Raw genomic sequence first — 18,702 nt, 5'->3', positions numbered from 1 at the left:
CCTGTCTTCCTGATTTTCAGAAACCACTGATTGTGAGTCCAAATGTTTATTTTCTAACATTATTGAAGTTTTCTTTTCTGAAGTATCTGGAAAATTCTCGATTGCCTGTTTTTGTTCGTTAAATCCACTAATCGTCGTTCTTCCAATGTTGTATATTTTTGCAAGCTTTGTCGCACTTTCACCATTTTCTATCTTACTGAACATCTCCTGTTCAATTTCAACACGGAGTGCTAAACGTTTTCTCTTCGATGTTGTTATAGACCAGTACTTAATAAGTACAATATTAACAGTAATAGGAAAGGTATGAAATTATAGAAAGGATGTAGTAATATCGTATGTTTCTAATCGTTTTGGTAATAGAGGAAAACGGAAACCATGTTGTTCGAATATTAGAAGTTCCACTATATATTTTTGAATATTTTTCTTTCTTGTAAAAATTGTAATAAATGTGTACTCAATAATTATTATTATATTATAATTATTATTACTACGTACGCTAATAATAATTATTATATACTATTGATGTTACTATTATGTAGTATACTAATATTATTATTATATTGCATGTTATATAATATTATTTTTTAATATTATTTTTATACTAAATGAACAAAAATACGTATTTCCTATTTTGATTTCTAAGTTTCATCAATAAATTTACATAAAAATAAATTAAGTATTTCATCGAAAAGGCTATAAGAGGAATTCAAATTTTTAATATATCGCTCAGACAAATTTCTTTCTTTTATTTTGGAATTGAAAAACAATTTATTCTGAATTTGTAAGAAATATAAATCTCTAGTTCTCGAGATATTTTCAAACAAAGAATATATTTTTAATCCCTAACCTTAAGAGATGTTTTCACTCGTAGTATAGACTAGCAGCAACAAATATTTTCTCATTATTTATTCAATATTTTAATAATAAAAAAATAATTTGTTGAATACTTCTAAAAGTACCATGTCTCGTACAAAGTCCATAAAAATTGATTATTACGATATAGAATTATGTACTTCCAGAACCTTAAAAGATGTCTTGGATACGAGTTGAAATGACCATTCACCAATTTGAAAACGCATTTTAGGTCACACATGTTCAATCTTCCTATCGTGTTCAACGAAACGAACAATGAAACGATAATTAAAGGAAAAAGGTATAAAGATATCATTAATTACACAATCTAAACATCAATCATTATATTCATTATAGACACATGATCAAATGGAAAAGATACGTGTAACATTTAGCAGATATTAGATAAATACTTTCTATCAGTTTCATACGCCCCACGAGAAATTTATATTTAATTCAATATTTTTTCCATCCACGTGAAAGTAAACTAACAGTGAGCACGTAAGTTTCTATCATTAGTCTTATTTTCCTGTTATCTTGATTCAGCGTGTCTCTTTTTCAAACGTACTTCATCAAGATTCACTGGTATTTCCTACAATTTCATGTATAATTTATATCTAAGCAAAGATGATGCTCTTTTGACGAAAATAAAATTTAGGATTCGCAATACGCTTTAAAATGATAGCACATTTTATGATTTTTAGTGTCTCTCGTCTAACTTCAAAGCGGTACATCTCGCCAAAAGAAAAATCGTACGATTATAAATCAAATTTGATTTTACAGGGGAAGGTTAGTACTACTCAAAACAGTTGATAAAGATATTGAAAAAAATTACTATCCTTGAAATATTTTCATAGAAATAGCAAAATTCGCTTTAAACTGATACCACACTCTGTGATTTTTAGTGTCTCTCGTTTAACTTCAAAGCGGTACATCTCGCCAAAAGAAAAATCATACGATTATGAATAAAATTTGATTTTACAGGGGAAGGTTAGTACTACTCAAAACATTTGATAAAGATATTGAAAAAAATTACTATCCTTGAATATTTTCATAAAAATAGCAAAATTCGATACTCTTTATTTATTTATTTCACAAGACTAAGATGGTGAGCAGCTTCTGCAGCCAAATTCGGATTCAACGTATAAAAATACGTGAGAAGCATTCCCATTTTCAAAAAACAAAGTCTCGTTGACCTGTTTTTCGCTTCCTGGGTTATCATTTGGTCCCGTTGCCATTTTTCACGTAAACAAGTAAAATTTGTAGAAAGAAATGTAAACTGTAGTTAATATTCCTCTTTATTATTGAGGACCGGGCATAGTATACAAATATACAGGGTGTCCAAGCAACATTATATAACTAGAAAGAAGGTGATTCTACATGCAGAAACGAATCGAAAAGAAAGAATAAAATTTTTTGATTCGAAGCTTCGTTTTCGAAAAGATCGACTCTGATTATTCACCGAATACACGTGCACTTACCTATGGCTTAGATCTATGGACCGTCAATACATCGTCATCAGTGGTACAAACGAGGAGTGGGTGATTCTACGTGAAAAAACAAATCGAAAATAAAGAATAAAATTTTTTCATTTGAAGCTTCGTTATCAAGAAAATCGACTTTAAATATTCACTGAGTGTGCTGGTATACTGATGGTCCATACGCCATAACCAAACTTAAGTGCACGCGCACTCTGTGAATATTCAAAGTCGATTTTCTCAACAACGAAACTTCAAACGAAAAAATTTTATTCTTTATTTTCGATTTGTTTTTTCACGTAGAATCACCCCCTCCTCGATTGTATCACCGATGCTGATGTATCAATGGTCCATACATCTGTCATAGCTAAGTGCACGTGTACTTGGTGAAATATTCAAAGTCGATTTTCTCGAAAACGAAGCTTCAAATAAAAAAATTTGATTCTTTCTTTTCGATTCGTTTCTGTATTTAGAATCACACCCTGTATATGTAACATATGTATACATTGCATTAGTTTCAAGGAACACTGAAAATTACAGGGTATGCTATTATTTTGTCGCGTATCGTATTAAAATATACATACAGTGGGTAAAAGGAGTTTTGGCACTTGGTGTTTGATGAAAATTCACCTAACCAGAAAATTCTTACTTCAATGAAAATGGAAGTGAGGAACTTCGTTCTTTGCATTCGAAGACTTTGTCACTATAAGGAAATAGCAACTCGAAGCTTTTCTACTATAATGTCGATTATATTTTTGGCAATGACGTCGAAAAACATCGTCTATAAATTAACCTATAGAATTATTTCGTTTCAATATTTTATGTATCGTTCCCATATTTTAAACTTAATATCGACTACAAATCCTTCGATTGTAATTTTTCTGAGTGGCAAAAGAAGATATCTAGAGCAAAGAGTTTAAAGGTAACACCGAATTATTACCTTCGATGCGAACTCGATACATGTATCGAGCAAATCTCTGTCGCAGGAAAAATATTGACCAAGCGATATTAACCCTTTGCACTCGAGATGTGAGCCTAAGTCACCGTTTAATCAAATTCCGAAGATCCATGTTAATTAACATATCAAATCTAAAATAACCTAAGATTGCATGGAACGTCGAAATAAAATAATTTTAAGCTTTAATTTATATCCGATTCCTTATTTACCGTTTCAAAAATATCCTCGACATTACAGTAGAAAGTCTTTGAACTGCTATTTCTCTGTAACGAAAATAATCACCGAATGCAAAGGGTTAAAAAGGTCAACGGATACGTTTCCATGCAATGGGTCAAAATATTTACAATCCAGTTTTTGGGAAAACTATTCATTTGCGATACATAGTGCTTTTCGGAAATTTTTGCCTCGCGATGAATAAAATATAGTGCAATAAAAATAAGTTGAACTTTGAAAATCGTAATCAATGTCAATGTTACGATAACTTTTTCGAACAAATATTGGTTAATCCGTGAAATAGTCGCGATGTATAATTTTCCTACACCCTGTATATTGAAACATAGTACAGTCATATCTCGTTTCGGTGCTAAAATAATACTGCAGTACTGTAATACTGTAGTATTATTTTCACTGGGTACCAGAACTTACAACTCGTCACATAACGATGCTCTATGTAATCCTTCAACAGCTAATAAGTATACACGTGACTTCGAGTTATAGGCTATCATTGAGCATTCAAATTACTTATTCTCTCGCACTTTCACTAACCACACGCAAGCTAAGTCTTTCGAATAAATCACTCGAATGCAAAATAACATCGTGTTAATTGCCTTTGACGACACTCGAAGTGCGCTGTCATTAATATTTGAAGCTTCGATCATTTTAAGTGCTATGTATCGCTGCACTCGAGGATGTCACAGTAATTTCTCCAATGAAACAAAGTAACCAAAATGTGCTAATAAGTGTATTGTTCTCAACTTCGTTAAATATCTTCGTTATTTGGCATACGAATACGATTAGATAAAATTTTTTCATGTCCATTCTTGAATTATTACTCTTTCGTAGTTGTGTTACTTTTGGAAGAATAATAATAAGTTGAAACCATTTTATACTCCAAGTATTTAATAGTAATTAACTGTGGAGGTTTGCTATATCATACAATTCAAATTATTAGTTATAGGAAATTTAATAGTAATCAACTGTAGAAGTTTGCTATATCTCACAATTCAATTAATTTATAGAATTTGTATTTTTCTATATAATTAATTTATAGAATTAGAATTTTTTAATTTTTTTGAATTATTGAATTTAAGAATTTGAATTAATTTAATTCAATTATTAGTTATAGGAAAAATATATTACGAAGATATATAGTATGAGAAGCACTGGAAATCATCGTCAAATTCAAACTGATGATACACCCTATGAGTTTCAGTCTTCTACATGAGATCATAAATCAAATTTAATTTTACTGGGAAGGCTAGTACTGTACCTTAGTAATTTAGTACGCACAAGAAATTGACATACTCTAACATAGAAGCCATGAAAACCTGTGAAACTTTTTCTCCCTTATCATTCTTTTAGGTAATTACTATTTACAAGAAAAACGTTTACTAGCAATAGGGACAATAAACATTGACTCAAGTATAGCACGTGTTAGAAGTTAACATGTAGTAAGCGTTCATTCTAAATTTTGAAATTAATTCGAGAAATTAAAAAAATAAAATATCATAATTGTCAAAATCGATAATAAATATTTGTCATTTCTCGGGGATTGAAAATTATTGAAAATATAATAGGCAGAAAGAAAAGAAGAATTTAAACAATTACAAAAAGAATCGATTTTTATAATTCCTCCGAAGAAACGAGGCAGAAGATAGGGCAATTCCACGGTCAAGTTTATACTTCGTTCAATGAAAATTGACAGAAAGTATAAACTACATGCAGAGAGTGAATGATCAGAGTAGGACTAAACAATCTTTTTCTGACCCCTGCACATAAGAAAAGAGGTTGGTGTCGCATGCAAGGGCCATCGGTAGGGGTTCTTCATTATACGCCCCTGAGCATCGATGTTTGGCAGCTACTGAGCTACGTTTTATTTATATTTTCTGCCCTTTCTAGTTGAACGAAGCATAGGTATCTCTAACAAGGAGAGTGCAAGGCCTTTGGATCACCGATTTAGTTGAAACTTTTCATGTTGGTAGATTTGATTCCTCACAGTGAGGAAATACTTTTTCGATCTTATTATTTAAATTAATTCGACTTTATGCATGTTAAATGTTAAACAAAAATCACTTTATTTTCTAAAAGACTTTAATTGTGCGAAAAAATATAGAATATAATATATAAAGTAATATACAAAGTAATATACAAAAAAATACAAAAAGTACAAAGATACATAAAATAGAAGAATATGAAACATAAAAGATATAACAATACAAGATATATATACATACGCAACAAATAAAAAGATATATAATACAAAATATATAAAAATGCAAGGAATAAAAGATGACAAATACTTAATAACACTAGATATACAATATTAAACCTGTTACTTCACATATGGATAGGATTATAATAATGAAAGTTTGATTTTTCGGGTATATTTATATATCCTGTCATGTCTTTTACATTTTCTATTTTTCTATTTTATGTATTTTTGTACTTTTTGTATTTTTTTGTATATTACTTTATATATTACATTTTGTATTTCTTCATATAGTTAAACAAAAATTACTTTATTTTCTAGAAGGCTTTAACATTTATTATGCATAAAATCGAATTAATTAAAAAAAAATATCAAGAAAATATTTCCTTCCAACGAGGAATCGAACCCTGGTCTATCAGGGTACAAAATTCCAGAACGTTATCGTGAAGTCGCTATTCGCCTTGGAGCTTATCGTAAATAACCATTTGCATCATGGCTCTACTTCAGGTGCCGTGTTCAGGCATCAGCGACGTTCAACTGACGACTAGCTCGTATCACTGCGCGCGTATCAGCACCTGCTCATAATGGCAGTTAAAAGGATTTTCACAACAAAAGTAAAACTTGTTAAGAATATAATGAACCGATATAGATGAGATACTCGCAAAAGGGATCAAACGTGATCTGTGGCATATGAAGAATACTCAGCAGCTGGTGATGGAAAAAGTCAGCTCGCGGATTATTCCGCGTTCGGTGATAGGTGACCGTCGTAGCTCGCGGAATATTCCGCGACCGGTGATAAACGACAGTCGTGGCTCGAGGAATATTCCGCGCTTGGATGCAAATGTGTTAATACTTTACTTATTGACGTAATAAATTTGTAATTACAAATATCTGAAAGACTGTCAAGTGTCTACTCCACAAGAAAAGTAAAACTTGTTAAGAATATAATGAACCGATATAGATGAGATACTCACAAAGGGAATCAAACGTGATCTGTGGCATATGAAGAATATTCAGCAACTGGTAATGGAAAAAGTCAGCTCGCGGATTATTCCGCGCTCGGTGATAGGTGACTGTCGTAGCCCGCGGAATATTCCGCGCTCGGTGATAGACGACAGTCGTGGCTCGAGGAATATTCCGCGCTTGGATGCAAATGGGTTAATACTTTACATATTGACGTAATAGATTTATAATTACAAATATCTGAAAGACTCTCAAGAAAATAAAAAGCTACAGTATTCCCGTTTTAAACCTGCGAAAGGTCTCCATGTTAAATGCAAAAATTTAACAATAAATGAAAAAATAATTCCACTACTAAGTATTCAGCTGAATAGAGTAATAAGATCCGTTGTACATGTACGTTCTACATTTACACGTATACGTACACGCTGTGTGTGCATTAGCATACAGTACTACAGTAGTGACAATAGTTTTTAAAAAATATTTCGAAAATTAAACCACAGCAACGATTATATCGAAAAGTTGTTCAAAACGTAGAATTTTACAACTCAACGTATCCAAAAATCATCGAAATCCACGAAGAATACTCTTTTGTGCACAATTACAATCGAAAAAGAGAAAAATTTGTACTAAATTTTTGTAATATTCTCAAGACTTAGGTCTATGTATTATGAGTTATGCGATCTGCGAATGAAGCATCGAATGATTATGTTAAAATTAAAAGTGAAATTTTGCTTACCAATTTACTATTAAGTTCAGGTTGTACGTGCTGTTAAAGAAGTATTGCGATCTACCGTAAAAGTCTATGGCTTCTTGAGAAAGGTTAAGCCTCTTCATGATTATCATATAACGGATCTCTCTCAGAGTACTTTTGAGTTCAGGATGATAATTCATTTCCAACAACTTGTCATCCCTCACTATTAAAAGAGTCTTGGTCAAATGGGTTTCCCAAATGTCTGGCAATGTCTCTTCCCAAGCAGTGAATATTTCTTTCTCCTTTTCTTCGATTATCGACTTGAAGAAACAGATTTCTTAGCATATCGTGTTTAATTATTTTCAAATTGAATTGTAAAAACGCTTTCAGACAATGAAACATTCAAACGCGATATTTCTTTTCGTTTTTCACGAGATTTACTCATTTTCACGCGATTTTTGGGAACATTTTCTTCAGCTGCGCAATCTTTTTATTTTATTTACGTATTTTATTCATAATTGCTTCGTTTTCTAAATATATTTTATTTGTTCTTATTTTCACAATTTTATCTTCTTGTTCTTATTTTCGCAATCTTATTTTCATAAATCGGTATACGTTAAAAAATATCGTTATCAAATACAGTTCAGCATTTTAAATTAATTCTTTTGTCATTTGCTTTAATGCAATGCGAGTCTTAGATTTTAGATCTAGTAAAGAGAATCTTAGGTATGCTTCTTGTTATAGATTATAAATCATTAAAAATGAATAGAAATAATTTAAAAATAAATTATACACGATTAAAATAAATAATAAAATATATATACTATTAAAAGATGAAAAATTAATGAAATTTAGTATAAATTTTGAAGCATTATATACTAATGTTCGTGTTGTATTGTTTAAATATTATAATTTATATAACATGCAAATAATGTATTTATTCTTTTCAATAATTTTACTACTAATATTTTTGTTAGTTCGGTTTATATTACCTCTAATTCTTCATATTTGCTTTTGAGTTCATTTTCCATTTTATCACTAATCAAAGGATGATCGATCAATTTAATGCATTGAATTGGATAACGAGTTCTTTCAGCAAGTTTCAATAATAAGCATAAGGTTGAGGCAACTGGAGGTATGTATGTATTCAGTGACAAATGCAATTTGGTTGAACCTTCCGCGAAATTTTCGTCGAATAAGATCTATAAGGTAAAATGTTTCTATAATTAAAAACAATATTTTTATATTATTTTTATATTGTACTATATTTCTATATTATTTTATATTTATATTATTCATATTCAGTTATATTTATTTTATATATGTTTTTTTCATATTTGTATTATATTGTACATATATATATACATATGCATATATGTAGTATATTTATATTTATATACGATATTTACATTATTATTTTTACGATATGAATTACAATATTTTTTAATGAGAAAAGTTTTAAATCTGAATATTTCTTAAAAAATATTCAAAAATTCTAGAAACTTCTAGAAAATTTAGTAATTATATGAAATTGTATTGATTAAATATTCAGTATAATAAAATGTATTTAATTTAACACTATCCTTTATATGCAAGTTATAAATGTGAAAATTTTAAGTAATTACTTCAAACAATTTTGAAATTACTTTCAAACATTTATAAAGTAAGATTGATAATTCTTATTTTTCGACATAAAGATTACAATTAATGTTATTTCAATTCGTATAAGTAAATAATACTTCGTTTCGTCACTTATATATGTAAATATATGCACAAACATGCAGTTAGAAATACTTTTTATTTCCACAATAACTTGAAAAATATAAATATCTTTTATACATTTCAATAAAGTCACTAATTTATATATATTTTATTCTCCGCTACAAGCATAAAATTTGTTTTAATTCTCTGTAAAGATAATACTGACATCACTCATTATATATTTGACAAAAATCTTAAATAGCTTCTGTATGAGAAATTATTATAAAAATATAAGTTATAAATTATAAAATATTATAAACATACATTACATATTTATATTTTATACAAATTACATACAAATTAAAAGTTATATAAAATAAAAAACTTAGATATTTATGTGTTAAATGAACACTAATCAGTTTCAATCCTTTATAAAAATAATCTTGATGTAACTTTTTATTTCATAAAAACATGGAAAAACTTTCATACGAGAAATTTTATAATTTTTATATCATTAAAATTTATAGAATTTGCAACGTTTCTATAATTTTCATATCATTCTATTTATAGAATTTGAAGAATGAGAATTTCCTAATTTAGTTAATAGAAAGGAGAGAAAGTTTCTTTTAATAAAAAATAAATATTTCATTTATACGTTATTATAATCTATTTTTTATTATATTACGATTCTAATCATCATAAATATAATAAAATAATAATTAATAGCAACAATTCGATTTCTACAAATAATGTTGCAATTGTAAGACATTATTTATTTCTGTAAAAATAGTTGGTCATTCTTACTAACTACAAATCAAAATTAATCTCTTCATATAATAATAGCAATGCAGTTTTACCTTTACGTTACTAAAATGTCGATCAATTCTTTCAATTATTTCTTCATAGTTGTGCCACAATTGGGCCATTATTATAGGTCTACTGGCAATTACACCCATTATCCAAATAAACTTAAAAAACGATTCCAAGTTATGACACTCTGCAAATGCCTGGTCGAAAATGCTCGCCAATCGTCGATCGTACTGCTCTATCTTTTATTCCAAAAATTATTTCAATTAATTATCAGTATTCCGTATCAAAGAAAAAAATATCCGAAATAAAATGAAAATTGAACAAAATCTTTTTAATCGATAATTCAATAAAAATAATATATAAATAACATAAATAATACACTATTTGAACATAATACGCACTTAAAAGTATCAAAAGCAACATGACAATTAAAAAAAAAAGTTGTTAAAATCGATAATCGATTGTAGACCGTGTATAAATACTATAAACAAAATATTATTTTGTACCTCATGCATATTAAAAATATTTTTAGAAAATTTCTTTATTCTTTAAGGAAATAATTTGCATCGATTTTAAAATAGATCTAATTAAAATTAATATACAGGTAACCTTCTTACAACACGGCATCCTATGACACGGTTTCACTGTAACGCGATTCATAAATTGCGGGAACCCTCCTACAACACGGCATTCTATAACACGGTTTCGCTCTAATACGATAAGAAAATTGCAAAAACTTTTATACAACACTGTACTTTTACAGCCGCGGCGAGGCTTGCCGTCGTAAGAACCAGCAAGTACAGTAAAATTACAGATTTTTTAAGAGAGAAAGAGATGCAAGGATTTTAAATGAAGAAAGAAGTTCTGAAAGTGAAGGCGATATCATTCCACCGAAAAAACGTTCTCGGTTGATTATACTGAGAAGTGTCTATTTTAAATGAAGAAAGAAGTTCTGAAAGTGAAGGCGATATCATTCCACCGAAAAAACGTTCTCAGTTGATTATACTGAGAAGTGACGACGAAGAAATTTATTAAATTAAAGTTGCGTTAAATTAAAATAATATTTTTGTTTTTTTTTGTTTTGTGTTGTACATACATTTATATTTTTAATAAAAATTAAGTTGTTTATGTAGAATTAAAAAAAAATTGTTTTTAATAAGTTTTCGAAATGTAACCCCCCTTTTTGTACTGACTCTGGGTCTCATACAACACGGTTTTACACAACACGGCATTTTCTAGGAACCTATCTACCGTGTTATAGGAGGGTTACCTGTACTTCCTCTTCAAGAGAACAAATTATTATTCGTAATTAAATTTATTATATCATAATGATTAAGTTGCTTACAATGTCAAAAAATTTAGTCAAATCCTCGGTAAACTGTATTTCTTCGGGTGTTAAAACCTCGTAGGGTACATCTCCAAATTGTTGGTATAGTTTGACAAACTCTTCGTAAATATTGTTTGTCATGGAGAGCAGTGACTTTGCCTTTAAACCAGACATTTCTATCCGTTCTAATTTCAAATAATCTTGCACCGTGGAAAATAGTGACTGTAATAAAAAATAACGGCAATAGTAACTTGCCACGTTTAAAAAATTACTATAAAATTTATTACGTAGACAAACTAGAATCTAATTTGCAGGAACAAATTAACGTCGTTAATGATTTTAGACATGATTGTGTATTGCATATTGTGTTTGCATTCTGTGTTTGCATTCTGTGTTTGCATATTCTAATTTTCTAGTAATATTCAACATGCTTCATCAAGTTTCAAATTTGTTATAAAAAAATCTGCCAAATTTCTTAGTCCTGTTACTTAGATTCATTTTATTAATGATCTAATAGAATAATAATTATTCATCATTTTAAATTTCGTGATAAATATGCGACATATGCGAAATAAATGCTTGAAATTACTGAATATATAGTAAATTGTATACTGTAGATTGTAGATTGTATACTATATGAGCCGTTCACTGCACAAATCGATTAACTCCACTTTTTGAAAAATCTTAAATTTAAGTGTCAAAGCACTTGGTATAGTCATAACTTTTTATATTTATAATAACTTTCCCCGATAATTAAGATTAACACCATTAAACGACAAAAATTTGTTGGCCACTGAATAATAAATAATTTATTTCAGAGGTCACTTTGATTAATTCCGTACTCTAATGTAATTCGTTGCGATAATGCAACTCAAATGCACTAGCAAGCCATGAATGATAACGGTGAATTTTTTAGTGCCGTCTTATAAGAATTTAAGTAAAATTTAGTAAAATTTAAATTTATTACTTTTTTCACTTGCCAAATCGATTAACTCTTCTAGTAACATAAAAATGGTAACATTACCAACGATTACCTTTTGGCTACTTTTTCTTATAAATTTTGTATACCGTTAGATGAAAGTTACATTTGTATTTATACATTCTACAATATTTATTTCGATTTAAATTATAAAAGAAATTTTTAAAACCGATATACATTATTTCATTGCATTTCTCCAATTTTGTTTTATAAAGTTAATCAATTTGTGCAGTGAACGGCTCATATATTGTATATCATATATTGTATATTTCGGAGATAACTGCTACTTAGAAATTTTTAAAATATTGTTTTTCAGTAAAATATACTCAATTTCTCGATATCTGGTGAAATTATATTTTGGAACAAATATTAATCAAGTGAAGCAAATTTTTTGATGGATATCACCCATCGATTTATCTTATTTAGATAGACAAATTATTTTTTAGCAAACCTCAATTTCTTTAAGCCTCTTCTCAAACATGTGAATCCTTTCGAAAACTAATTTCTCGTGAAATGTCCAAGGCACAGGCTCTTGCGACTTAAAGTAGCCTTCTGTCTTTTCTTTGTACTGCCGAAACATTTCCTGATAATTGTGCAGAAGCGGTATCACTTCCGCTATCTTCGTTTTATTATCCTCAATGTCTCCCTCAAATAAAGTTGACGGATTTATATGCTTCACTGCCTGTGAAAAATTATTTAAATGACAAACGTATTTAATACAAATGCGAGCTTTCGAATTAATTTTAAAATTATTTATTTACTATTTCGAATTAGTTTTAAGTGAGAAAGTCATACATTTTTTCGCAAATATTAATTTACATACGTGTAATATGTAATTTATATCCAATAAAATCTGAATATCTAAATATCTAACATTAGTAATTTGAAAATTCTGATTGCTTTTTTAATTTTGTAGATCCATTTGGGGTTTCAAGAAAGTTTAAATTATCTTTTCTTTTAATCCGCTATAATTCGATCCTTTAGAAGGAAAATACATTTTATATGTATTTAGGGGTCTGAAAAGTCCCAAATTGGTGATACACATATGCTAAATGCCAAATTTAATGACTAGTTTCAAATACTACTCTTAAATAATATAAAAATAAATATATTTAGGTATTTTTCTTTGAATCTATGCAGGGTGTCCCGTTATTAATGCTACAAGCGGGCAAGAAATTATAAAACTGGAACAATAATGATTGATGGTGGAAGATGAAAAAATAAATAGAAAAAGAAGAATTAAATTTTTTCACATAGAACTTTATTTTCGAGAACATTGGGTTCGAAGATTTATCAGGCATATGTGTACTGAATGCAAATTTCCAGTTGTCGAATTTTTATTTTTATTCGTATTTATAAATATAAACACGATTAATTTTTTTTTACCATTATGTTTGTTCATAAACAAATGTTCGAAATTTTCTCGATTGTCGAATATAATTATTCTCTTTTAATCCTTCAACAGTATTTTAAAGTCTGATAAACAGAAACATGGCGAAACTTCGTATTCTAATACCTCGAAGTTCTTATATGAATTTTGTGTCCATATTCCACACATGAAAATTTACATTATCGTGTAATAATTCCTTTATTAATTTCACAGAAATTTCACTAATTAATCTGCTCTATGTTTTGACGTAATGACGAAGCTAGCTTTAAGGAAAAGTAATGAACAAGCATTAATTAAAAAATAATCCAAGTGTTTAAGAAAGGGAAATTTTTTTAGGGTAAAATGTGGGGAATAGAAAAATGTAACAGAATTTCAGATTTGAATTCTTGAAGTTCTCGTGCGAAGTTTTCGTACGAATTCTCACACGTGAGAATTGGTATAATAGTTCTCTTATTAATTCTAGATGCATTTCGCCAATTTAGTTACGTTATATTCCAACGTAATTGTAGTCTAGGTTGTCAGGAATAGCAATGAATAAGTCTCCGAATGACGTGGTTTTGGCACGTGTTTTGCATGTTCTTGATTATACAGTCATTGTCCTGAACGTTTTCGATTATCGTCATATATTGGTGAAGATGTTTTTCAAAATTGAACCTTCTTTGTTTATTATTTTTTTCTTCATTTTAAATCATTATGTAATTATATGAGCCGTTCAGTGCACAAACTGATTAACTCCAAAAAACAAAAAATGGAGAAATGCAATGAAATAAGGTATATCGTTTTTTAAAATTCCCTTTATAATTTAAATCGAAATAAATATTGTAGAATGTATAAATACAAATGTAACTTTCATCTAACGGTATATAAAATTTATAAGAAAAAGTAGCCAAAAGGTAATCGTTAGTAATGTTACCATTTTTATGTTACTAGAAGAGTTAATCGATTTGGCAAGTGAAAAAAGTAATAAATTTAAATTTTACTAAATTTTACTTAAATTCTGATAAGACGACACTAAAAAATTCACCTTTATCACTCATGGCTTGCTAGTGCATTTGAGTTGCATTATTGCAACGATTTACATTAGAGTACGGAGTTAATCAAAGTGACCTCTGAAATAAATTATTTATGATTCATTTTTAATGGTGTTAATCTTAATTATCTGGGAAAATTATTATAAATATAAAAAGTTATGACTATACCAAGTGCTTTGGCACTCAAATTTAAGATTTTTCAGAAAGTGGAGTTAATCAACTTGTGCAATGAACGGCTCATATGTTGTCTAAGATTCTATACAGGGTGGATCTGACAACTATAACTTGTTTCTATTGAAACAATAGAAGAAGAACTATGAAAATAAGGCAAATTTTTCATTGTTTGATATAATTCATAATCGTGCAGTACAATCTTTTTTAGAAGTACATTGATGCAATTGCAAAGTATTACTGCACTTATTTTTTTTAAATAGAACTATGTAATTTAATTTTTAAATGATTTAATTTCTTTGTGGGATACTGAATGAAAAATTATGTAATTAAAGCACAATGTCGAGAAAATTAATATTTCCTGTGATATTTCAAATTAAGTACGATATCTGTGCCATCGTTAAAACGTCAGATTGCTTAATTTAAGCTGAACTCACTCGTCCAGTTTCATTACTTTTTCTATTTAGGCCAAGTGACCAGTAATGGTAGAATGGCTTACTTTCATTTGGAACGCTATTTCTCTGAACACTTGTCATAAATTATGTAATTTACAAGATTCTCGGTAATGTAACTGTATCATTATATACACTCGTTATTCTCAGTAATATAACTTCTTAAGAATCTTAAAAGATTGATATTAATAGAATTTCTTGTCTGCTTTCTTTCTTTTATTTTTACTTTCTAATAAACAATCATTAATTTTAGATTTCATGAGTTAATATATTCTTATCCTAATTATAGCGATAACTTGTTCTTATATGTAGTTATAATGATAAAAATATATTAGTTTATCATAGATTATGCTTATAGTTAGGATAACAATATAAGACTACCCTAATGTTCATATAATTTATTCGAAATGTCACATTTATTTTTTAAAACTTCCATATTACTTCATTCAAGTATAAATTATTTCTTGCATAATATTTTCAGTAAAATTTCTTTAAAAATTCTTCTCAATGGCATTCTTATTCTTAGTTGTCAAATGAAAAATTATTCGAATTTCATAAAAATATTGATTTAATTTATATTTTATACAATTTCCTCCAAATGCTAATTTTATACAAATTTCTAGTACCTTTTATAAGGTTTAAAATTACATAAAAATTCATATATACATACATTTTGATTATTTATGAAGAGAAATAACGAGGTTTTACTATTTCTATTGTAGGGATGAAACGAATGCAGCCCTGAGAGTATGAGAGTGAGGTCAGTGAGTTGCCAGCGTGACAAATATGTATCAAAGAGTTTTTGAGAAATAGTATCAACGAGTAGCATTAGTCTTACCTTATTTGTTATTTGTTATTTTTGAAATATATAATAATTATCATTATCAATATTGCTATGTGAGAGAATATATGAGCCGTTCACTGCACAAATTGATTAACTCCATAAAACAAAAAGTGGAGAAATACAATGAAATAATGTATATCGTTTTTTAAAATTCCCGTTATATTTTAAATCGTTAAATCGAAATAAATATCGTAGAATGCATAAATACAAATGCAACTTTCATCTAACGGTATATAAAATTTATAAGAAAAAATAGCCAAAAGGTAATCGTTAGTAATGTTACCATTTTTATGTTACTGGAAGAGTTAATCGATTTGGCAAGTGAAAAAGTAATAAATTTAAATTTTACTAAATTTTACTTAAATTCTGATAAGACGGCACTAAAAAATTCACCGTTATCGTTCATGGCTTTCTAGTGCATTTGAGTTGCATTATTGCAACGATTTACATTAGAGTACGGAGTTAATGAAAGTGACCTCAGAAATAAATTATTTATTATTCAGTGGCCAAAAAATTTTTGTCGTTTAATGATGTTAATCTTAATTATCGGGGAAAGTTATTATAAATATAAAAAGTTATGAATATACCAAGTGCTTTGAGACTTAAATTTAAGATTTTTCAAAAAGTGTAGTTAATCGACTTGTGCAGTGAACGGCTCATATATATCTATATCAATCCTGTCTATGACCCCCTCCCCCCTTTCGCTTCTACACTATTATAAATATTCTGAGCAATCAATATATTACACATATATATATTATAATAAAGTTAAATGATACCGATTAATAGTAGCATAAAATATAGTAATAATATTGTGTCATCATACTCAAGTTTTAAAGAAACGATATTTCATACGTGTCAACCATATATGTCCATGTGCTGAAACTCTGTTACACAATAATTATGAGAGCAATCCAGTCTACCATTACTGGTATAGTTACTTCGGTTTGGGTGATGTATCATAATCCAAGGTCATTCATTAACACATTCACAGCGAAACGAATTTTGATAAATTTTTTGTTGCTGCCAATAATAAGTTGTATAATAATATTTTAACGTTGATATTAAAATACTGAATTCAATTGAACTGTTCAATGCAAGAAGGGCTAATGAGACAAAATATTTCGAGTTTTTAAATATTTTACATATTAATATTTAGATATGAAATAAGAATTTTAAATATTTCATGTTCATAATCAGTTTAGAAGATTAGTTATAAGATTAATTATAAGATTATAAGATTAATTAGTGTTTAATTAGTTTATAAGATACACTTATTCGTTATAAATAGCACAAAAAATATAACATGTTACGTTATTAACGCTTTACATTATAATAACGAGCTTAACTTATCACGAGTTCTTCATGTCAAATCTCATGATTGTACTACACTAATCACGCGACTATAATTATATTTCACACGTTCTAACGTGCATGAAATTCGAAAAATTTCCACAGTTTTTATCTAACTTTATCGTGAATGGAATAAGTATTTAATGGTTAGATAATATTAAATATTACTTCGATGCATACTTTTTTCATAATTAAATCGTAGTACAAAGGGTTAATTTGACTGTCGATCTCTGTCAGTGCGTCGATCATTGATAACCAACAAGATAAAAATCAAATTTCAACTTTTAAATCATTCGAAGTTTTCAAGACTGTGAAGGTTCCAAGTCTCGAACTTCTGAACATCTTAATAAGTTTTGAAAGTTTCGAAAGTCTTGGAAATTTTAAGTACTTTGGCAGTCTGGAAATCCCAGAGTCAGCTCGAACGTGCAATAGCACAGCAAATGAAGAAGGAAAAGATTCGGTATTGACAGGATCAAAAAGTAAATGGATGATCCACGACGATGAGATTAATAATAAATAAATAATAGATAAAGAAAAATAATAGAACCTCTTCTATTATCATTTGTTATTGTCCTACAAAGATTATTATTTCATTATTTATTATTCTTCTATAATGTTATTATTCTATTATTTGTTACTATTGTTCAATAAATATTATTGCTCTATTATTATTTATTACTCTTGCATAAATATTATTATCCTATAAATATTGTTACTGTCATTATTTATTATTATTTTATAAATATTATTGTTCTATTTTTACTTATTATTAATCTATTAATTGTATCCCATTTAATTTATATATTTGTAATTTCCAATGAAAAAATATAAACAAAAATTGCTTCCTCACTAACACAGTGATTTCAATCAGTGTATCCTTGCACACTAGTGTATGGCAATAATTTGTGAATATAACGTTAGAATTTTTAAAATATGCAGTAATTAATTAATTAATCGATGGTACTGATTGCTTCTTCGTTAGATTATTAAATACAAATACTGATGTTTCATATGAATCAGAATTACATATCTATCTTTTCTTATCAATTTGTCAAAAAATATATCTTCCGTTGTGCTATTGAATTTTAAAAATCAGGTTATGAGTGTTATCAGATGAAAATGATTGAAAATCCCTGGCTTAATATGTCAAAATAATTTATTTTACATGGGTGTCCATTAGAAAGTTTGGAATTTCACTTTTTATAGAGGATAGATGGAAATGAGCCCTAACGCCCACTTAAATGCCATAGGCCCTTTAAATGTAAGATAAGAAT

The 18,702-nt window shown here is 28.3% G+C and overlaps 1 protein-coding gene across 1 annotated transcript in view; it reads right to left on the bottom strand.

Moving 5' to 3' along the window:
- LOC108550230 (dynein beta chain, ciliary) overlaps positions 1-18,702 on the bottom strand; it is a 194,535-nt gene that overhangs the window by 151,520 nt on the left and 24,313 nt on the right. The window contains 5 exon segments of the mRNA XM_017903927.1: positions 7,416-7,690; positions 8,363-8,572; positions 9,929-10,120; positions 11,227-11,430; positions 12,639-12,869. Of these exon segments, the coding sequence (XP_017759416.1) occupies positions 7,416-7,690; positions 8,363-8,572; positions 9,929-10,120; positions 11,227-11,430; positions 12,639-12,869 (1,112 nt within the window).

This window comes from Eufriesea mexicana, unplaced genomic scaffold (assembly GCF_001483705.2).
Source record: "Eufriesea mexicana isolate 0111107269 unplaced genomic scaffold, ASM148370v2 scaffold2566, whole genome shotgun sequence".
NCBI lineage: Eukaryota > Metazoa > Arthropoda > Insecta > Hymenoptera > Apidae > Eufriesea > Eufriesea mexicana.
Note: the sequence above shows the minus strand (reverse complement) of the source record. Positions and strands in the feature narration are given on the sequence as shown.